Source organism: Lissotriton vulgaris, chromosome 5 (assembly GCF_964263255.1).
Source record: "Lissotriton vulgaris chromosome 5, aLisVul1.2, whole genome shotgun sequence".
Classification (NCBI taxonomy): domain Eukaryota; kingdom Metazoa; phylum Chordata; class Amphibia; order Caudata; family Salamandridae; genus Lissotriton; species Lissotriton vulgaris.
The window spans coordinates 625,156,006-625,180,126 of record NC_141693.1 but is presented as its reverse complement, the minus strand read 5'-3'; the positions used below and the strand labels follow the sequence as shown (position 1 = coordinate 625,180,126).

General features: G+C 46.4%; 1 protein-coding gene across 2 annotated transcripts in view; it reads left to right on the top strand.

Moving 5' to 3' along the window:
- GHITM (growth hormone inducible transmembrane protein) overlaps nt 1-24,121 on the top strand; it is a 310,682-nt gene that overhangs the window by 135,619 nt on the left and 150,942 nt on the right. For both annotated transcript variants that reach the window (XM_086922078.1, XM_086922077.1), the window contains exons 4-5: nt 4,407-4,518; nt 22,540-22,681. In XM_086922078.1, coding sequence (XP_086778204.1) covers nt 4,407-4,518; nt 22,540-22,681 — 254 coding nt within the window. The remainder of the gene's footprint in view (nt 1-4,406; nt 4,519-22,539; nt 22,682-24,121) is intronic.

The window sequence follows — 24,121 nt, the reverse complement described above, 5'->3', positions numbered from 1 at the left end:
CTATTGGCCTTAGAATAGCTTTCAATACACACTTTCTTGCTGTTCATAACCAATTTCCAATTGTGGCAATTCCTTTTCCTAAATTTTCAAGCAAACCTGGTGTTTCTAATTCACATAATTCAGGTTCTAATCTGGAGGTGTTCTTTGCAAACCCTTCTGTTTCCCTACTCTCGTCTGGTATGTATGTACAGCAAGGAGTTAATTTAAGCATTTTCCCGACTGCCCTTTTCTGTGAGTAAGACGTCTAAGGCAAGTCGGTCTTGTAAAGCCTTTAACCGTATAGCGATTAGTTCTGTATTAATTGCATGCAAAGCTCCATATGTGCTAGTTGCTATTTTGTCGACAACCGTTGATAACATACTAATCTTTTTGCCATTTAAGATGGTGCCTGCAGGTGGTATGACCACTCCAAATTTATTTTCTTTTTGTAATCTTTTTATTAGCATTTAGTGCATCAATACAAGGTGACAGCCGCCAACAATTACAACAGGCAGATAGCTGATGTGGAAGAAGGGAGGAGGGGGAATGGGGGAGTAGGAGGAGTGAAGGCATAGCAGACATGTGAGGACAGCTTCATAACGGGGTGCAAATTATGGACTTCGCTATAGCAATAATCCTCTTTTTTTTTAAATTTTAATTATTGCAAGAGGAAAAATAGATACAATAATGAAATCACATTGGTTATACATACATATATAATTAGCTATACATATAATTGTCATTGTGTATGGAAAAGAAAAGAGGAGAAGAAAAAGAAAACAGTAGATTACAAAAGATACAAAAAGGAACAAGCGTGCCGGTTACACAGTAGGATCATGCGTTTAGTTAATAAATGTTTTCCATATTTTTTCCCTTCTTTTTAATGCTTTTGGGCCTCTTAGTTTAGCCAATGAGAGCTCCATCGTGTAAATTTCATGAATTAGATACCACCAATCCATGACAGTTGGGGGTTCTTTCGATATCCAAGTTCGCGCAATGGCCAGTCTGGCGCAAGCAAAAATAATTGTTATTAAATCTTTAAAGTTGCTGTTGGTGTCTTGTATGTCTAGAAGAACTAGATGGGCGGAGAGTCGGTGATCATATGTGTTTTTTGTTAAGAACGTCTGTTATTCCCGACCAAAAAGTTGTACGTTTCGGGCACTGATAAAGCATATGTTCTATGCCAGCAGCTTCTTTATTGCATTTTAAGCATTTGGTACGTTCATTGGAAGTATTGCCAGAAGTCCAGCTAGAAATTCTTTGTGGTGTATAGTATAATTGGGTGATTGCCCTATAGAATTGTAACCTTAGGTTTGAGGAGTGAACCACTCGATTTATTTGTTTAAGTGAGCCCGTAATCTGGTTAGAATTAATATTGGTTCCCAACCTGCTAGTCCATTTGTCCGCCATTTTCCCACAATCACCAACATGGCCTTTATTTAAAAGAGTGTAACTTTTACTAATAAGAGATTTAATATGATTCGAATAGATACATTGTAAAATGTCTGATTGCTCTACACTCTCAATTTTCATTTTATTAATCAAGAAATCTTGTATCTGCATATATTTAAAATACATAGTGTCTTTGATTTTATAAAGTTTTTTTAATGTATTAAAGCTTAAGAAGCCTTCCGGACCGTAAAGATTATATCAATAATCCTCTAGGGTGCAAATGTTATACATGTAAAGGGCTATATTAAACAATGTGTCAGGAGAGGGCGCATGAAGCAAGGCAGTACAACATGGCCAACCGTTGTGCAGTGCGACGCTATTCTGAACCCCCAGTATTGGTTCTCCCTCCAAATTGTCCATAATGGGTATGGCAAGTTTTGGGTGTTGGTCTGTAAACGTTTAAAGTATAGGAGAATCTCGCAAACTCAGATATGTTAAAAATTTCTCCCAAATATCTTTGGGTCTGGCTGTTGGGGGCATCATTTCCCAGTAGTTGGTTAGTTGTTTTTAACAGTATGTTGCATCGTGCAACCACAGTGTGACCCTAGGAACAGACCTTCTCCCCCAGTGTTTAGCAAGTTGACGTTTAGCCAAAAGTAGGAGCATTCCTGTTAGGTGCCGGCATTCCGTTGGGTAAATCTTTAACATAGCCTAGTAGGCTTACTGTTGGCAACTGCGGTATGGGGTGGCCGGTGATCCATCGGAGTGTAGCGGGCACTTCATGCAAAAAAAAGCTATTCTAGGGCATTCCCCAGCCAGGTGTAGGAAAGAGGCCTGAGGTGTCGAGCATCACTCGCAGCCTCCTCCTCCTTTCAAGCCTGTATAGTGTAGCTGCACGGGTGTATGATATAACTGGTGAAGGAACTTGAAGTGTATGAGATGTAGTCTATAGTTTGGTGAGAAAGTGGCAGTTTGTTCACAGCAATAAGTCCATTGCCCAGTAGTTATAGGTGAATCTGTGTCCATCATCCTTTGAGCATGTGCTTTAGTAGTGCATTTTGTCTTGCATAATAATGTAGAGGCATGTAACCAGCTTGCGGTGAGGGGCATTGATCAGCATGTGTTCCAGGGCATGTAGCGCGGGTGGGGGAAAGTAGCATGTTGAGTGTGGCATACATCCGGTGATATAAAAGTATGTCCATTGCATTGGGCCATGGAATATCTGTCAGTGTAGGCGGGGGAAGGAATGGGTCATCAGGATATAAGTCCGCGAATGTGAACAGGTTCTGTATGTGTGCCCTAGACTTTGCGCTCACGTCCTGTAGTGCCGGTGCCATTGGGTTGTGCGCTATGGGGATAGAGGGGGCGTAAATCCCCTGTAGGTTGGCACAATGTCTCAGTTTGTCCCACACCCACCAGACGCAGTCCACAGTTGGTAGTCCCTGTGCATGTAGGTTTGTATGCTTGGTGCAATGCAGTGGACAGTGGGACCTGGGAGGTTGTGCATATAGCACCATGTCAGGTGCATTGAGACTGCCCTAGTGGAGTGGAATTGTAACGATTTCCCACGCAGTTTTGGGCTTTTTGTCAACCCATGCTATTGAGATTAGATGTCATTGCAACTGTTGGAAGAAATGTGCAGGGAGTGGTAAGGGAAGAATCAGGAATAGGTATAGAAATTTGGGTAAAACCACAATTTTAGCTATTGCTTGCCACCCAGTTCAATAATCATCAACTTACAGCATTTAATGTTCAGTCAGTGATGGGAGGTTTGAAGAAGTTTTAAAATCTTTATTTTCAATTACGTGATTAACCAGTATTTTTGTCCTTTTTATTCAGTTTAGTCAAATCCATTTACAAAAATATAGAGAAAATGTAGTTAGAACAACCATGCAAAATAACAGCGTGTTCCCTAAAGGAATTATTCCTTATTCTGAACTACAGAGCCTGACTTTTCCCAGCAAAAACCCATAAAGTTATTTTGGAAAAGAGCGATTAAGAGTTTTGGCGCTAAAGACTCCTAACTATGTAAAGGTCGAACTCCCCAGAAACCAGGTGGTTATGTGATCTACTGCCAAGAGGAAAGATCTTCCGATGGTCCATCGTCTTCTCCCTCAATTCCCACGGTAAACGTCCATGTCAACATGTACCTATTTGAATGTGGCAACAGTGTATTACCAGAAGATACACCTAAGAAGGTTCTCATAAGAAACTTTTGCAAACCTATCTGTTCAGTGTCCCATTGTGTAAGAATGAGTTGCTGTTGAAACATCAATATCTAGCATGTCCTGGTTAGATCATGGAATTTAAACGTACAATTAGCATTTATTTAATTAATATACTTGTTCATTATAAGCATGTGTCAGAGGAAACAATCCAAAATATGATGTCAGATGGTGTGAGGAAGTAAGAAAAACATTTTGCCGCAATCCGCACATTTCATAAAGCTGTCAAGTTCCACAGTTCAGTAAAAACGTTAAATCATTGTTTACGAAAAGGCATTTCTTTTCTTAAAGGGAGAGGAAAGAATCAAGAAAATATTGAGGCCTAGCAGTGAAAAAATTATAGAAATGAAAGCTTTCTGCACAAATGGCAGCCTTTTCATGTTTTGCACTTTTAATAAAAGCACATTTTCTACCCACTTTTTTGATATGTATTTTTTATGTTCAGGTTAAAGCACGTTTATGTTGTAAGGAGGTTAAATTTACAGGAACATATTAGTCATGTTCTGGGAAGCGTGTGATAATGTTCATCCTGTACTGTTACAATGTAACTGATGATGGTCTGAAGCTTGTTTTTCTTTTTCTTAATGTTCAATAAAAAGAATTGAAGAAAAAAAATGTACATGAACATTTTCAACTTGCCCATCCATTACCTGTCCATGTTAGTCACTTTGAAAGCACAGCTCCACTGTTGTCCGAATGGAAACGTAATCCTTAAAGCAAAACCCTTGATCACGTTTAAATTGTTTGATTTTTCTTTTCTTCTTTTTTCTCCGCATTCTATTAAAAATGTATTTATTATTCTATTTGCAGTTCATTCAATGGGAAAACTGATAGTAGCAGGAGGAGCAACAATCGGTTTAGGTGCTCTTGGTTATTATGGACTGGGAATGTCAAATGAGATTGGCGCTATTGAGAAAGCTGTGTAAGTGCACTTTTCATAAATATTTTCTTATATACCTGACTTGAGATCAAGTTCCTGAAGTCCTGTACTTTTGGGTTTTCTCAGCATCCTCTTAATGTAGTCAAATAAATATTTCTCTGATATTTGTAGCTTGTCAATCGTTGAAGCAAGCTTCATTTTCATCTGCTCAACTTTTATTAATAATGTTACCTACTTTGAACCAATATTAGTTAAAACTTTTCAGCAGATAATAATGCGGGTGGCTTTGAGAAGCTTTTCGTTTTCTGCTGTTATTTCTTTGCTGAAAATGCTGGAATTCCCTTTTCCAGCTATACATGTCTGACGTATTCTCTTAATTAACTGCTAGGATTGAACATTTTGTTGATTATAAATGTTTGACGTGTTATGTTTAAGAACTGGCAGTCACCTTGTTCGTTGTGTTGGTGGAAATGAAGAATGGAACGGCTCATAATATGTAAGATTAATATGTGACGCACTTTAAAATGAGATTTTATTGATTTACATGAAACTTAGTTGTTTGTAATTACCATAATTCTTTGAATTGTTGGAGGCGGAGCTAGCTGGCGACCAAGATGGCCGCATTAGCCGAGTACTCCGGAGATCTGCCACACTATCCGCATAATATCCTGCAGCTGCCGTATCCTGATTGTGAGGTTTCTGAGCTGGTGACTTCCTGAGCTCCCCTGTAACCCCTGACCGAAAGAGCGAGCCTCCTACCTGGCCCCGACGCTGAGATCGCCGACTGGTACGAGGACCGACGGAGCTCCTTAGTGAGGCGCGGGAGAGTGGAGATGTCCCTTCCCCCTGCGGCCCGGAGGGCGGCGACGGCTTGGGCCGGCGGTGCGGGAGCGGTTGGGCTTCTCTGGGCCCCGGTGCTGATGCTCTGATGGGGACGCGCTGCCCGGCTGGGTGGTGCGCTGTCCCCCCCCACCCCCCCTCCCCACGCGGAAACACGAGATCCGACACACAGGGGCTGCATCGTGTACGGCATGCCTGGAGGACCTTGACTGAGGAGCTTGGGACAGGTTGTCTGGTGCTGGCGGAAAGCTGCGGCAGTGGGCACCTGGAGGGCCCGGTGACGGAGGGCGCCCCGGTCTCTCCCCTGGACACATAACGCTGGGCCTGCTTGAGGGGGAGGGCGGCCTGACGCCGAGGGCCGCTCCGGCGCGGTCGCGCACCTTGCAGACAGGACTGAGAGGCATAGACCTGGCGGCCTGTCCCCTGGGGGGCCCTGAAGACCACAAACTCTGAAGGTGGGTTAACGAGCGCTGGAAGGATTGCTAGAGTCATGTGCTGGTTGCTGCAAGAGGAGCGACGGTGCCTGGAACCTAACTGCGTGGCCGGCATTGATCCCTGATTGGCTGGGGACTGGGGGCCTGGATGTTTCCACTGAAGCGCTGCTAGATGTGGGGGTTCTGCCTCGCAAGCTGTGCAGGGTGCTGGCTTTAAGGAGTGGCGGCGCACTGCAGAACCCCTGAGCATTCCCCTATTGGAACGCCACCACAGGTGACCTCCTGTTCCCTGCGAACACTGGTCGTCTCACTGGCCTGAGGTGGGAGATACAAAGAGGCGCTCTGTGTTCTCCATCCAACGGGGGGCATACAAGTAATAGTGGTTGGAGACTCAGAGTGGAGACCGTCTTTTGACACCGGAGCTGGGGCGGTCTCTGTGAGGAGGACAGCACTGAACTCCATACATTACGGTCCTGGCCTGCCGAACGGATAACGTTAACGCGGTAAGGGGCCGCCATTTATACGTGCCGCCTGCCTGCCTGCTTGGTACTCCTCGATCCTCGTGAATATGGGGCTAGTGGACAAGACACAACCTAAACTGTCATTTGACACGAGGAAGTCCAGAGTCAGGGAACCCACCCCTGAGGATGAGCTCATCGCGAGGGAACAGGCTGCTGACGACCCGGGTCAAGATATCCGCACCCTCTTGGTGAATATGGAAAAGAATCTACAGGGAGGGATAACATCTCTGGGTGCCATGATGGACGCTTTTACATATCCAATGGACCGCATGGCCGAATGCTTAGACAAACACGCTGAACGGCTGGACATGTCAGAGCGCAGGCGAACAGAGGCGGAGGAGGCGCAAACCACCCTAGATGCATAGCATAAACAGCTGGGCAAGGTGCTCCAGATACTGCAGGACAAAACTGAGGACCTGGAGGCTCGCTCCAGGCGCTGCAACCTACGCATCACAGGCCTGCCGTAAAAAAACCCCCACTGGCAATATGGAGCTCTTCAATGAGAAACTGTTAAAAACGCTTATGGGTGATACTGCTTTTTCCGGAGTGTTTGTCGTAGAAAGAGCGCACCTCTCCCTCGGCCCGAGGCCGAAGCCTGGTGCTCCTCCCAGGCCCTTAATCGCGAAATTACTAAACTACAAGGATCCGGATGTGGCCCTACATCTGGCCTGTGAGAAACAGCCGGTGAGGTTTGAGGGGTCGACAATCTCGCTCTTCCCTGACTTCACGGCACAGGTCCAGGAGGCAAGCGTTTGTTTGCCCCCTAAGAAGCGGCAGCTACGTCACCTTGGAGCGTATTATGCTATGCTGTATCCTGCTAAGCTGAGAGTTAACCGGCAGGGGCGTTAGTTGATTTCCACCGACCTAAAGGACCTGCAGAAAGCTCTGAAGGAGTAGACGAAGGAGCGGTGCACATCCCCAGAATGGCACCTCCTGAATAAAGCGGCGGGAGGACCGCTGGATGAGCAGGACTGAATGCTTCTCCTCTGCCTTGACTGAGTATCTTTGGCTGGGGGGACGGGGGGCAGCTTGTTGGCCGGTTTTACATTTTGGGGATTGGGTGGCTGTATTTCTGGAGCTGGATTCCTGGGTCCTGGGGGCGACTGCCAGACTGCACTACCGGGGCCGCCCCTGGGGATGGGGGCCCACTGTCAAATGGAGAGGGGCATTTCCTGGGGGCTCTAACTTCACTCCCTCCCATCTGGGCCTTCCCTGAGCTAGGTGCAATACTGATGGAAGGTGGAGTGGGCGTCACGCTATTGATATGTGCTATGCTAAAGGTAATATTGCTATTTAGACACAGCTCACAATTCTGATCTGGGGAGCCAGGCTTGGGTGAACGCTATTGTATTCCACCGTGGCTGATAGGGACCTCTGTCTGGCAGATTGAGGGGTACGACCCCACTTGTGCATTGTTACCTTTTTACTTGACGAGCTACATCCGCCTCGTAGTGAATCACACCTGGGATGTGTTTTGTTGTTTAAGAGGGGGCGGGGGGCCTTTTGGTTGGAAGGGAGGGATGGGTTCGCAGCCAAGTGGGGATCGCCAGGCGTGGAAGGGCCCGGGGGTGGGGGCGGGGGGGGGGGGGGGGATTGGAACATGATCTATAAATGTTGCTATTTCCTTATTGCTATTGATCTTATTTGCAGGTTACTGTATTGCAATGTCTTGACTGCACCGCTTAACCTGTTATGTTGCTATTCCTGCACAGACGGGAGGGAGTTTGAGGTTATTGTTAGTTATATTAGGTTCTGTTACACAGCCTCGACACGGTGCAGCCAGACTACACAAATTCCGATTGCTCCTCTACGATATGCCTTCTTGCTTCTGACAAGACTGTGACTGACTTTGACGGCACTCTCGACTCTCTGGTGTTGCTCACCTGGAACGTACGCGGTCTTAACTACCAACCTAAAGTCCGCAAGGTTTTGAGCTACCTCCACAGACACAAAGTAGACATCGCCCTCTTGCAAGAGACACATTTACACCCTGATTGTCCCATGTTACGCTCCAGGGGTCTAGTAGGCAACATCGACGCTGCCGGCTTCACCTCGCATGCCCGAGGGATTTTGATGTGGGTGAACCCGAGGTCCTCGGTAACCCTGATACCCCTTGCAACGGACCCGGAGGGCAGATATGCCCTCTCCACCTGGAGCGGGAAGGGTATGGAACTTATTATCTTAAATGTCTACGGACCTAACTTTGACCACCCAGACGTTTACACAAAACTGGCGCCGACCATGCAGGGAGGTGGAATCTATACTTCTGAGGTATGACATGGGTGACGTATGGCGCCATGGCCATCCACTACAGGGCGGATTCACACACTATTCTGCGCAACACAATGTTCATACCAGAATGGATTATTGGTTTGCTTCCCGACGCTTACTTCAGCAAGTCCGTGCATGCACGATACTACCACGCACCTACCCTGACCATTCCCCATTGCTAATTTCACTTGCTTCCCAGGGGGTTACTATTTCGAAGCTCTCAGGTCGATACGTGATAGGTTGGTGTCTCTAGAGCGTAAGATTAAGAACTAGAGTTAGCCCGTGAGACGGACCTTGATACTGCTGTTAACGGGGAGCTGAGGCAGACACTTTGTGACGCAGAACTAAAGCACCTCGGGAAATATGCTACGGCCAGAACGTTTGGGGAGGGGGAGAGACCACGGAGGGTCCTCGCTCAGTTAGTTAAACGTCACAGAGACAGAACTGCTATTCCAACTATGGAATCAACGCAGGGGGGATACTCCTCTCACGGAGACACAAGTGGCGGAGAAGTTCAGAGAATATTATGCCGACCTTTATTCCTCACGTGGATCCGCCCCAGAGGAGCGTATTCTTGATTACTTGTCCCATATTACTTGTCTCATATAGAACTACCATGGTTGTCCAATCTACACCGCGAGTTTCTAAAGAGACCGATTGAGCGTTATGAGATCATTCTAGCGCTCTCGGGAATGAGGGCTGGGAGTGCCCCTGGTAGTGACGGCCTCACTGTAGCCTTCTATAATGCATTCCAAGAACTTTTACTCCCACACCTGCTCATGCTGTTTGATGACATGTGTTTCTCCGGAACCATGCCCCAGACTATGCAGGGGGCGATCCTGGTTGCCATACTGAAGCCGGGTAAACCCCCGAATGATTGTGCGTCGTACAGACAGCTGTCCCTTATGAACGTAGATATGAAGATCTTTGCCAAGATATTCGCCAACCGCATCGGCCCTCTGGTTACCTCCCTGGTCGCCCCAGAGCAGGCAGGCTTCGTGCCTAGCAAGAACCTGACCTACAACTTGTGAACGATTTTCGCTGCTATGCAGCACAGACGCCCAGAAGTCCCTTCTATCACGGTCTTTTTTGGACATGGAAAAGGCCTTCGACTCCGTTGAATAGCCCTTTATGAGACATGTTCTGAGCCGTATGGGGCTCAGTGCGGTTTTCCTCCAACTATTGGCAACACTGTATCATGAGCCCTCTGCTCGCATTCGGATCGGCTCTCTGGTCACCGATCCTATACGAATCCACAGGGGCATGAGACAAGGATGTCCCCTATCTCCGATCCTCTACTCCCTGACTGCTGAGCTGCTAGCTTGCGCTCTGCGGGAATACCACGAACATCGGGGCATACGATTCCAGAACTATCGCCTCATTGCCTCCACGTATGCAGATGACACCCTCCTATATGTTAGAGACCCGTAGACCAACCTCTCCCCTGTCCTACGCGAGGTGGTGCTGTTCGGCTCTCTCTCTCTCTCTCTCTCTGGTGTCAAAGTTAAATGAGGCAGGTCCACTATGTTCCCCCTGACGCCCACCACGGTTCGGTTTGACCCGGAATATCCGTTACAATGGACTACAGATTCAGTGAGATATTTAGTCATCAGACTTCATACTGACTCTGAAATGGTTATGAGGGAGAATTATGGAGTTGCCATCTCTAAATTAGAAGACTATGTGGACGGCTGGATTCGCCTCCCGCTGTCACTGATGGGCAGGGTGACTTCAATGAAAATTATTGTACTACCCCGCTTTCTCTTCTTTTTCACGAACATCCCTATGGTTTTATCTAAACATTTTTCCAACGTCTACAGTCGCTAATGGTCTGACTGGTGTGGGCGGGCAAGCAACCCCGCGTGGCTTGGTAGATCCTGACACTTCTGTACGAAATGGGTGGGCTAAGTGCCCCGGATCTTGAACTATATTACAGGGCAGCACAGTGCTCCCATGCGTATCATTGGATACATGGCCCTCTAGATCTGCCACATATACTTATCAAAACCATTGTAGCCGACCCTAAAATGCTACCGGCCCTTCTGTTCTCGCCCCACGACAGACGCATCAGTATACTAGATTCTCTTACCTCGGTCACCCATGCGTGGCACTGTATGCTCGACGCACTAGCTGGTAACTTATTGTATTCCCCATTGGCTCGTCTTGACTGGTGCCACTGGCTGGGGCCATGCAGAGACAGGAGTCATTGCTGCACTACACACTTTGAAAGTGCATACTATGGGGGATCTTTTTGCAGAAGGAGTTGCCCGTACTGCAGGGGACATCATCGAGGGAGCCGAGTCACCATCGGTGTTGACGCAGTTTCAGCTGCACAGAACGAGGCATGCTCATGGGGAACTCCTTGGAGAGGACATGTCGGAACCCCCTGAGGTTCTCGCCTTGACCGTTGTTATCAAGGCACAGTCCCCTTCCAAACTGGTGTCTAGACTATACCGCGCAACATTGGCCGCCAGGGACGGCGCATACACAAAGCTGCGTCTGGCATGGCAATAAGACCTGCAAACGGAGTTGCCAGATGATAAATGGCGGTACTGCTGCCTTAGCACTAAAAGAATATCTCTTAACGGACGCCACAGGCTAATGCACTTTAAATTTATAAACAGGGTATACTACACACTGGACCGACTGCATAGCTACGGCCTTCGCGAGCCCCCGCAATGCGACCGATGCGGCACACAGGTAGCTGATTTCCTCCACGTGGCATGGTCCTGCCCTGGAATCGCCTGTTTCTGGGAGGAGGTCTTACACGGGGTGAATCGTGAAACTGATCTGACACTAACCCCGGATCCGCTCATAGCTATACTGGGCTACTCTAAGTCGCTTCCCAATGCCCTTAGACGTCTGGTGGATATGGCTTTCCTCCTTGCTAAAAGATGTATTGCTGTCTGCTGGATGCGTGGTCCGACCCCACATTGGCACAATGGACTAGGGATATGTTGTTTTGTAGTACACAAACGGAAAATTACAGTGTGTTACTACCCCCTCGCAAAAGTCCCAAGAACTTCTGGTCCGTGTACTTGTCTAAGAGAAGCACGCCAGACTCCCCTGACGGTTCACACACTGATTCCCAGACGATGACTACCCCCTCTGAAATTGGCCACAACACTTCGCTCCCTCCCTAGGTAACCCTGGACCGCTGCCTCCCTCGTATTCTTGCACAACTGGAGCGCAGGCGAGGTATTTTCCACAGATGATGATACATACGCCACAGAGATCAAACTTGAATTCTAGTGTTGTCAGCTGTCATTACCCGAGTAATGTGTCAAATTTACATCGAGAGGTGCTGCTATAGAATCATATGAACTACTGAATGTGTATATGCCCGTGCTAAGTCTGTATAATGCTGTTTTGGCTTTGGTTATTAAGCTGTAAAATGACCAATAAACATATAAAAAAAAAAAGAAAAATCGTTGAATTGTTGCTGTTTTTTTTGTCTGTTTGTTATGTTTTTTTAGTACTGGTTTCACTTCAGCTTTGTTGTTTATTTAAACATGATCATTGATTTACGATGGATTGTGTTTAGTGCTGCACACCTCTGTTTCGATTACTTTATTCTGGCAATTTTCCATGTTTTACAGTACAAAAGAGACGGTGCTTCTTATCTGCTTACAGCAAAAAATTGGAACACCTTTCTCTCATTTTTTCTCTTGAACGTGTGTGCTGTATTTTAAACATTTTTGTAAACTAATAACAGTTGTTTAAGTTCACAACAATATTATAAAAACACTAACTTTTGAAATGAATGCGTGCAGCAAATAATCTAAACTTTTAAAATGAATGCGTGCAGCAAATAGTCTAAACAAAGCAAATCTTTAAGGCACACAATTTTAACCCGCAGTCTTCAAAGACGACTATTTTCAACGCCTGTCTAGTCTCTTTATAGCATGTAAGTTAATACCTGCATTCTAAGGAAACTGGCACTTTATTGTCAAGTTTCTTTTCACTTCTTTGAAAAGTTTTATTAATGGTTAAAATGTACGATCTTTTGCTGCTTGCTATTCTTAATTTTGATCTTTATTAGCTATCACATGGCGTAATCAAGGATACTGCGTTGTATGTTCTCATTATGTATATTTTTAGATAGGTTGCTAGCCTTGATTCTTATGCCAGTGTATTATCCACCGACCTATTTATTGGGGTCTGAAAAGTACTTTTGTTTGTGCTTCGACCATAGTCCGATTCAGTTTGACTCTTGATGACGTTGACCAGAAATCCTAAGTCCAACCCATTGCTTTCTGTATTATTTATTTATTTATTTTTAATTTTTTGGAAGACCTTTATTGATAAGAGATTATACATACAGTCCAATACGCAGCCCGAAGGCTCACAAGTGTAACACATATAAATAAGACGACGCTCCAAGGATCTATTACAGAAGTATTGCGGTCTAATTTTCAAATTAAAGTCTGTAGGATAAACGATTTCAGGATGTCATAAAACAACACGTTGGTCCCGGCCACCAAGAATCAGAAGAGAGCAGCTTACAATGCACGTAGAAAACATACCAGGACACCATCTCGCCACGACAAAGGAAACCGTCTAACCCAGAAGAAGAGAAAGAAAGGGAAAAGAATAGAAGGCCCATAGAACTAAAGAAAATAAACAAAAAACCCTCCCACCCCCCACCCTGCACCCCTGCAGCTGGCTACGGCCTACCCCCCCTAGCAGTGTGCCTGTCGCCCCACAAAAGGAGTCCCGAAATATAGAGAATAAGAAAGAGTCCTAATCCTAAACTACTATAAAGAAGAAAATGTGGGGAGGAGCCCACCACCCGTCCCCCGGCTACTCCCTCCCACGAGTCCGATATCAACAATAGGTAGGTAGTCCGGAGATACAAAGCATAACTTAGCAAAACAGTGTAGCACGAAGTCAGCACACCGCACCACCAGGGACATAAGCACGCCATCAATCCGCCGCGGTCAGCCACGAGGAATCAGCCAGTCTGTGAGAAGAAGCATTCATCCCTGTCCCGTTTTCACCTTACCACCACTGCTGACCGATGTAATCCAGGAGGACGTGTTTGGCAGTACAAAAGAGTCATTGTGGTACAAAAAAACATCTGCGTCAGGTACAGGCAATTCCAGCAATCCCAAGCTGAGCACAAGACACACCATCCTCCATTCGTGTAGCATATCCGGGACTGGGAAAAAGGTCTCCATGTCTAGCTCCTTCTGGAGCGGGCTGCGGGGAACAGCGATCATGACGCAGGGAGAACACTTCCGTCGCGGCGGACATCCGTGAAGTGCACAACGTCCCGGGGAATCACCATTTGCAGCGGGAACCATCGCTGGGCTCGGAATCTTAAAGCCGTCCCCGTCGCGTGAGGCAGCCATCTTGTCGCGGGCAGACACGGAACAGGGAGAAACACTACGACCCCATGAGTCAGCCATTCCCAAGAGACTCGATGTACACATTATGGCATCCATCTTGCTGACCAGGGTGTGTGCAGATTGTATCACATCATGGCACAGGGAAAGAACAGCAGACAGTAAAGCGCCATAGCCCTGAGCATCGCCATGCACCCTACCAGGTACGTCCTCCCGCTCACCATGTCCGCAACCACAATGAGTCCCAATCTCATCAAGCTGCATCACGTAGTGCCCTCCGCTGATTACCGTAGGGGCACTCCGATGTGGGTCAGGCTGCGCATCACAAGGCATCAGGGTCCTTTGTAGCAGGGAGCGGCTGGTAAAACCGGGATACATCCAGGAAAAGTGTCCCCTCAGGACATCGCCCGTTAGGTGGCTTAAAATCGGCAAAATCGGGAGCCCTCCGCCGCTGGCATGAAAGGCATCACCAGACATACGGCAGCAAGCAGCCTGGGCGTCCGAGATCGTGCGAGGGCCGCAGTTAAATTAACAGGTTAGCAGGCTCTTCGTCAGCAGCACAGCGGGGCGCAGGTTGCAGGTCCAGCCGTCTCTCGGCAAAGTTCCGACCGGCACTCCTCTGTTGTTCAAGGCCGATGGTGGACGCCTGGCGGCCGGTCACGACATCAACTCGAGGTCCCGGCCTCAGGATTGCCGTGGGCGGCGAACTGCGCTCGAGCGTTTCGCCCGCTTGGAAGAAAGCACGGACCCCAGGTTTTCGCGGTAGGGCGTCCGGATGCCTCCGCTATCTCAGCGCGCCGCCTCAGTGCAGGATCTCCGGCAAGATAGTCTCGTGGGAGGAGATAGTCCTCGGAGCCGAGGGACTACACGTCCGTCCTGAGCGCCATCTTGGCTCCTCCCCCTGCTTTCTGTATTATTAGTTGGTTTCTGTACTGCACAAACCTGTCTAGAAGGCAGTGGAGCGCTGTACAGGGTCAAAGACAAAGATGCAGTTGGCAAGTGATGAGGGTGGAAGTAGGGTGTCCAAAAAGGAATGCTGATTGTTACTTTATCGTTGGGGAACCCTGGGGTTGGAAGCACATGTGAATTTGGGGCCACTGACTCTAAAACGCTGCGCATCTGTGAGGATATCATTATTATTGGTGGATCAATTGGACTGCAGAACTGGATTGGTGCAGGATGTGTAAAAATACTTAGTCATTTTTCTAATTAAACCTTAACTTTTTTATTAAACATTTAAGCACCATTCGGATATTATTACAAGGTATGTAATGTGTGCCTCCCATAAGATCACAGTGACTCCACTTCCGGCTTTGAAAAGTTAATTCCCAAAAGCCTTGAAAATTGAGAGAAAGTGCTTTATGGAGTGCTCTTGACTGGAAGTCCATTGAATCCAGCTTTCTTTGGCCCTTAACTGGGTCTGGCCTTCAGTTCTGAAACGGAAACCATAGACATCAGAGAAGGCAGTTGTGAGCACACATACCAAATGTAATCTAAATGAGGAGGGGGGGGGGGCTGGCCAACATGGCGCCAGAGTGTGGCCTTCGCTATTCTCGCCTCCCGGCCCCTACAATATGCCTGATCTTGGCTCCTTTCAGAGTGGAGACCACCAGTACGGAGAGCTGAGTGACACCCTGGGGCAGGAGGTATGCTATGGACCCCACAGGTCGACTCTGTGGTAAGTAACACTGGAGGTGATAGGGCTGAGGCATGATGGGGGCCTCCTGAGCAGGTGGGTGAACTTATGGAAATACTTAGTTCTCAGTCAGAGAGGCTGAGCCTTGGAAGCAGACACCATTGGAGGGTCCAGGGCTATCTCTGGACCTCTTTGGAAAGCTGCACCAGAACATTGCCTCCTTCTGAGACAATGTCTCCAAGAACCTGAAGGAAATGAGGCAGGACCTGAGGCACCGGGTCTCTACACTTGAGGCCAAAGAAGAAGAACTGGAGTTTTTCACGAAGGAGGTAGTGGAGCTTAGGAATCAAAATATCAAACTACAGGGCCACTATAAAGATCTTAAGAACAGATCCCTGAGATCTAACATACGCATCAGTGGAGTAATGTGATAGGCCGAGCAGGGAAACCTGGAAATCTACACAAATCGCTTGTTCCACTATATATTCCATGGCCTTGCAGAGGCGTAGATACAACTGGATAGAATGCACCGAGTGGGATGCTCAGCTGGAATAGGAGATGTTTTAACCTGTGTTCACCACTCAACAGAAGAAGCCCAAAATGAAGGCAGTCCGAAAGATAGATGTGATCCGGTTTGAGGGAGCCAAATGTGACTCTACCAGGATCCTCCTGATCACTTTTCAGAGACTCTTGCTATGCCCTGCCACCTTGCTACTTTAGGAGAAAGGGATACCCTACCGCTGGGGACACCCCTTTAGGATGACCTTTACCTTGAATGAGGAAGCCCATGCCATCTGCATGCTGATTGAGGCCTGGGACCTCTTGGGTAGGAAACAGTCCTAGTAGGACGATTGAACACAGTCCCTCTTGCTAGGTAGGCTACCTACTAAACTAACCCTGGAGAAAATAACACATGAACGAAACACTGTAATGGGCAAGCTGTTATCAGAGGAACATCACAATGAGCTCCGAAGGCCTGAACATGTTATCACCTAGATACCATTATAGGAAACACATAGCATCCTTGTTTTTCACAGGGTACCATGCTGCATGTGTGGCAGCAGTCCTGGTGCTCTCTGGACGGGCTGAAAATAGACCCAACTTGTGACTGGCATGGAGCTGAAGTGAAGGGTTTCAATGTATTTTCTGACAGTTGAGACTGGCATACTCACAGGCCCGAAGGACTGAAATTAATCCTTTTTTATTCACACGAATCTCAGTCGAGGTGAGAAGTTTTGGTTTTGTTTCTTTTTGCTTCTCTGGTGAGAGTACCCCAGTGTACAACTGTAACAGCGTTGTCCTTTCACACTGCTTGAAGTGGGAACTTTACATTTGAAGGAGGGTGGGAATCCCAGTGGAGGGGGGATGTCGTGGAACTCTGGCTCATATATACAGTTTTGAGCCTTAATATCCGGTCATTTACGTCCTAGGGTTGGTGTTACATATGGTAAAACAATATTACTTTACGTTAAGAAAACAGTATTGTTCTTGTTATTGTTAATTTTGACTTACAGAACGCTTAATCCTAGCAGGTCTCTAAGCGCTTCAAGAAGATCAGCGTCAGTTCCTGGGAGAATTGTATCACAGCGGGGAGTGTTAGGCCCAGGCTTCTGTGAATAGAAGGGTCTTAAGTTTTTCCTGAATGGACGGAGGCATCTTTCAGCACGAAGCTGGCCATGCAGCCAGTTCCAAAGTGGTGGGATTAGGACAGAAAAGGCTTGGCCACCTTTAGTGGTGTAATAGAATCGTGGGCATTTTAGCAGGCCCTCTGTGGAGGATCTTAGTGAGCTGCCGGGGACATATTTCTCCAGGCGTCCCTTGATGTATTTCGGTACCTGACCGAACAGGGCCTTATGTGTGATGCAAAGGCCTTTGAATTTGGCCCTCTGCTTGATGGGCTGCCAGTGAAGTTGTTGTAGTAGGGGTGAAGCCTGCTGCGCCTAGGTTGCTTGAAAATAACCTTTGTGGCATCTTTCATCACCACCTGGAGTTTCCCCACCAGTGAGTCTGTTAGTCCGATGTAGAGCGAGTTCCCATAGTCGAGCCGGGCCAGGATTGGGGTGGCCACAACTGTCCTCATGGTTCAGAAGGAGAGGATAGGGGAAAGTCTCCTCAGCTGCCTGAGTAGGCCTACACAAGTTCCAAACTTGGTGGAGACTTGATTGACCAATGAAGGCTTGGCATCAATTTTGATTCCCAAACTTTTTACCACCGGGGCTGGGGTGTCACCCAGTTTGTGCGTCCAGAAGAGGGAGTTCGCAAGGGTTGCTCTTATTGGTGATGGCCAGAACCTCTGTTGTGTTCTATTGATCTTGAGTGAATTAGCAGTCATCCAATTAACTGCAAATCTCAGTATGTTTTTTGCCCGGGAGTGGGCCTGCAGGGTGTTTTCTATTTGACATATAGTTGAATACCTGGCAGTCCACCAAGGCAAGGGCCTTTATCAAAGGTCTGAGGTATATGTTGAACTGGAGGGGGAGAACACTGACCCTTGTGGGACTCCACTCTGAGACCCAGTCGCCCCTCTGAATGTTTTGGGTGCGTTGGGTCAGGAATGAAGTAATCCACTGGAGGATTCGCCCTCCAATCCCAATGTCTTGTATTCTTTCCAGGAGTTGGGAGTGGTTGACCGTGTCAAACGCTGCCAACAGGTCTAGGAGAACTAGGACGCATGGCTTCTTGTTGTCTGCTGTGATCCTGACATCTTAAAGTACTGACAGCATCACCAATTCAGTGCTATGGTGAGCTCGAAAGCCGGCCTGCCTATCTCCCAAGAGGTGGTGATCCTCCATGAATCTGGATAGGGTTTGCAAGACAAATTGTTCTAAGATTTTGGCCAGAAATGGGAGTTGGGATATGGGTCTGTAATTTTTCATATTGGAAGTATCCACTCCTGTCTACTTAAGTAACGGGATTACTCTAGGTTCTCTAAAGTACCTAGGAACCTTCCCAGTTTCCAGCAAGAGGTTCAGCAAAGGGAGGATATCTCCCTCAATCTCTGGAAGAGCTAGTTTAAAGGTTCTAGGAGGGCAGGGATCTGCGGGTGAGCCAGATTTGATTTTTGATGCAATGCGTCAAAAGTTCTCTATGTCAAGAGTTTGAAAAGAGGAGATCAACTCGACCCTCTTTCCCGGGGTCTTCACCTCTTCATTGAGGGATTGCTTAAAGGGGATATTGTCGATATCAGCCATGATATTTTGTATTTTTTCGGAGAAGTAGGATCAGAATTTATTGCATTGTTCCTGGTTGGACGGCATTTCCAGCGCCTGTTTTTGACTCCGTTCCTTGAGGATTTTAAATGTATCTTTTTGTTTGTTAGTTGCCACCGAGATCTGATTTTCATAGTATTCAGCTTTCCTGCAAGAAGCGCCTTTTTGTAAGTGAAGACTCTTGCCCTATACTCTACAAGGACCTGTGGCTCATAAGCTTTACGCCACCGTCATTTGTGGTGGCGAAGCTTACGTTTCAGAGCCCTGAGCTTCTCCGTGAACCACGGAGCTCCCTTACCTTTGTTGCCAATGTTTATTTTCTTGACTTGACTGGTGCTAGTTTATTGATGGCAGAAAATAGCTGTCTGGTGATGGATTCAGTCCACTCTTCAAAATCTGCTGTCTCCGGCCTCCTGAGGGGGTTTTCTCAAAGGGTGCTTTCTAGTTTGGGGCCCTCGATTTTTGTCCTGCTTCGAACTAGTTTCCAGTTGGTCGGCAGGCGTCCATTGCACTTAGCTATGGGGAGTAGAAGGTTGATAAAATAGTGGTCTGACCACTCACAGGTGGTGGTCTCCACTAGGTTCGCAAACGGGGGAGTAGTCCAAAACAGATCAAGGGTGTTTCCTTTCTCATGTGCAGGGGTCGTTACTAGCTGTTTAAGCCCAAGAGGAGTGAGCGTCTCCTCTAGCTGTTGGGCCTGTGCCTCTCTAGGCTGTTGGTCCGAGTGGTAGTTGAAGTCTCCCACCACCATAAGTTGTTGAAAACGTGATCGTAGATTAGTGACACATTCAGTGAGGAGATCCACAAAGCGTGGGGGGCATTTAGGTGGGCGGTAAACTAACATAATTGCTATACTAGAGGAGCTAAGACAGATCTTACTAATTAGAATATCCGCTCCTTCCAGATTTTCGCCTGACAACTTCTCAATTGTCAGATAATTTTAATACAGAAGCGCCACCCCCCTCCTCTTTTACCCGCTTACCTGTTATGCCAGATGGCGTCATAACCGCCAGGGAGTGATGCTGTTATGGTGGCATGGGAGTCCTCATCAAGCCATGTTTCAGTCAGGGCCAGAATGTCAGGGGCATCATTTTGTAGAAGGGTAAGGGTCTCAAGGGCATGTTTCTGTACGGAGCATGTGTTTAGGACAGAGAGTTTCAATATGTTACTATTACTGTCGCCAGGATAATGATAGCCCAGGGTGTGTACAGGAATGAGCTAGGTGTCTTTCTCCCTTGTTAGATGAGGAGTCCTACTCTTGAGTATATTTACTGACTCTCGTTTTAGGGGGCTGGGCTTGAGATCGAGGGATCTAAGTTAATCACCCGAGTATGCGCATAATTGGCCACGGATCCTGGCCCCTGGACCTGTTCGGGCGCAGACGGGCTTGCCTTAGGGGCGGCTTTGGCGCGCCTGTTGGGCGTGTCCGCTCCAGCTTGCATTTTTATGCCTCTCGTGACCCCTGGCCCCTCCCCCCAGTAGCTGAACACCCCCAGGTCGCTAGACCGCGTTCGAGCGTGCGGAAAAAGTAGTGCAGGACCAGCCAAGAAGAAGCTCCGGTATGCCTGGTGAGTAGCGCGGCAATAACAAAGTGGATATTACACTCAAAGTGGTTAAAAAAGTAAAACCAGTATGGTGATGTTAGCACAGGTTTAAAAATCAATATATGCACTGCCTGGGCTAGCGTGTCTCCTAGTATGTTCCCTTCACTCCCCAAATAATTATTAAGAGTGGTTCTTGAGGGATGCGCTATTTGCAGTCACGACTACCCCAGACACTTACATTTTGTTTTAGGTGATTCAAATGTGGTAATTGACTCCCCTCTGGTTCGTTCTGCTCAACAAGTGGGCCAGACATGTGCTGTCTTGAAGGCGAGTCTACAGTAGATTTGGGTGGGGGGAGAGGGGGAAGGGGGAGAATCTTGATTATTAGACATTTGGAGAAATAAACACCCCATTACAAGGGATTACATAGTTTGCTCTCCAGCTCACCAAACATAAGCCAGACTTGACTATTTCCTTAGCACCCGGCAAATGCTGTTGAGGGCTCGCTATGTTGACGTTGGGGTGACTGCGCTCTCCAATCACTCAAACATCACGATAATCCTGGGGTATCGTCCCACGCATAGCTCCTCCTGGCTGTGGCTTCTGAATGAGAACGTCCTACAAACTGAGACCACACAGGTGGCGATTGAAGAAATAATCTCTGCATATATCTGGAAAAATTACGGCTCAGTGTTTGACTGTAACACAAACTGAAGTCCAGTGGACACCTATGAAATCGTGGCATATTTACAACAGTTTGTGTTCACCAATCTAATCCACTTTGATATTAACTTACTTTTCTCACATGGGTTCTAGGCACATCTGTGAGAACACTTAAGAGTGCCAAGGCCTCTGGCCACATTCTTTCAACACATCAGCATTCTAAAGAATCCCATGAAACCCTTTATCCCGAATGCATTACAAAAAGTGGAGAAAATGATGATTGATACTCTCGCACTTCAGCATCACTTGATGACCTGCTGCACTTAACAGTCCAGCTTAACCACCACTTTTGGCCAGAAACATGATAGATATGTATTTCAAGTCGGTGGTGGACTGCCTATGGGCCTAGGGAATCTAGTAAATCGCAATATTAGATGGATATCCTCCTGATGCATTTTTTGCTGGTTATGGGCCTGAAAACCATGCTGAGCAGTTGATAATTATGTTGAAGTTCTCTGTATACCCTTGGGGTGCATGATAGAGTTTTATGTCTAAAGCTGATAATGTACCTCAACCGGTTTAAAGTCCAATACCTCTCTCGGGCAAACAGGATGCCTTTCTACCCAAATCTTAACTCAAGTGAATGTACCTGAATCTTCTTAAGTGAGATATTGTCATAGAGATCCTGTGATATCCTTACTCCTGTTCCGATTAACTTCTTGTGTATGTCTTATTTGCTGTTTATAGTTTGGTTCTTGCCATTTATTTTGCTGGCCTTGATTCGTAATGTTCAGATAATACCCTTACATCAGAATCTTTTTTTTTATATATGCTTTATATGAAGCAACCGTTTTGCAATGTCTTTGTTCAGCCCTCTGTATGCTAATTATGTGAATCAATTCATACTTAACATCTCATGTGTACTTATGTTTGTTTCCGTTCATGTGAGTTCTCTTATCTGTCTCAAAACCTTTTTATCAAATGTCTGATCACTGCTTATATGTGCTATTTTCATTAAAGAAAATTCAAATGAAAAATGGAAATTAAGCAGATGTCCGTGATCAGTGGGGTAGTCTGGAACCTCCTTGCTGGCAATTGTTTGTTGTGCTCGACTGGGTTAAGAGTCCTCAATATTTTTGCATTAATTTAGTGCCTCCATTAATTATTTTCTACCACACGTTAATTCCCACCCTGTCTGACATGTTAGCTTGATCACAAGATAACAAACATATCACCTGAAGGATGTAAGTGTACAATATTGGGCCTCTAATACCTCCATTTTTCCGACCTTTGATAGGTCGAGTCCTTTTATCATTACCTCTGTGCAGAGATGCCGTATCGAGGACTTGTAGATAGGTGGTGTATGTGGTGTAAGGCAATGATAATGTTGAGTTCTAGCTTATCTAATTGAGAATGCCGTTTAATTTACTTGTTTCTCTCAATTGTTCTTAATCTCACTAGTTATATTTGTATGGTCAGTTAAAGAGATTGTTTTAGATGGTGAACGCTTGCAAGTATCAATCGGTGGTGCAACATTGGCGAACTAATTAGCTTATTAATAGATATTAATCTGATTTACAAAATATTCTTTTCACAGGATATGGCCTCAGTATGTAAAAGACAGGATCCAGTCCACTTACATGTATTTCGCAGGCAGTGTCGGCCTGACGGCGCTGTCTGCAGTTGCAGTCAGTAGATCTCCAGCACTCATGAGCCTTATGATGAGGGGCTCCTGGTTGGTAAGAGCACTGTTAGTGTATAATGTTTTTGAAATGTGTACAGAACTCTGTTTTCAAACTACACAGCGGTGCAAGGCTTGTGCTCTATTGATTTTGCAAACATTAGAATTGGGCTCCTCTCTCGCCCCTTAGGTAGTATCTTTGAACCTCATTGATCCTCCGTTTTCTTAATTGGAACTTAAATTTGCTGGACTTCTGGGCTTACACGTTCTGCATGTTTGTGAGAATAAATAAACCTGACCATGTGAAAATGCACTTTACGAAAATAAGTGCCACTCTTTTTTTTTCTTCTTTTTCTTTATTCCTCATTTGCCATAATCTCCATCCACAAAGACCCGCCAACCACCACGCGCGTCTGCCTTAAGGTACTTTAAGAGATCTTTTCACCTTCATTACCTTTTCCAGGCACAATTTACTAGTGGGAGGGAGACTTGCCTTTAGAGTGGACAACAGAGAAACTCCAGTCAACAGTGTTGCTCCCACCTGACAGACCCGGGATTTGCATTTCGAGAGGGGCCAATTCCCAAGGCCTCTGGAGACTTATCGGCATAATCATGGGACCCAGGGGGAAAAAAAAAAAACGTAATCCAATCTCCAGTTAATTAACAAATTCCAAAAGGACAGGTTTCTATTGCTACACGATCTAGCCAGGTCAGTCTTTGAGGTTTCATCCAATGATGTTAACCAGGCTGCGTGCGATGGGGCTTTGGTCTTGACCCACAATTTACATATTTGTCGCCTGGCCAGAATAATAGAGTAAAGAAGAAGACACTTTGCATACCCGGTTACGTTTAACTCCAGTCCAAATATTATTAATGGAAGCGTTATATTCAGAGATATGCATACGATCGAATCCATTGTGACCTTTACTTCTTCCCAGAACTGTTTAATGACGGGACACTCTATAAACATATGTATGTCTGAGTATGTCTGAAGCTGCCGCCAGATTACATTTATTAAATTTCTTCCCTGGCAGAAATTTTGATAACCTCAATGGTGAAAAATAAGCATGGTGCAAAGTAAACAAATAGTTACATCTTAACCAGGCAGGCTTCACTGTTTTATAGAGAAGAGAAAACTATCTCATCCATAAACCTTCGCACCGGAGGGACATCTCATTTCCCCATAGCTTATCCGGCAACGTTAAGTCCCCATCCGCCTCATCCACAATGTTCCAATACCAGATTGCCACCTCTTTACCCCCTTCTCGCTTTTCTCCCAGTTGTTGTTCGAGCTGGCTGTGTTTCCCCAGTTGAGGGCCCCTCCTATTTACTGCTCGAGCCCAACTGTCTAACTTTATATATTTAAACTTAGAAAGGGCTAAGCCCACCTTATCCCTCAACGCCTCCCAGTCTTGTATCCTCCCTTCCACCAGTAGCTATAGACCAATTTCCCTCTTAAACAATGATTATAAGATTTTTACATCTATCTTGGCACAGA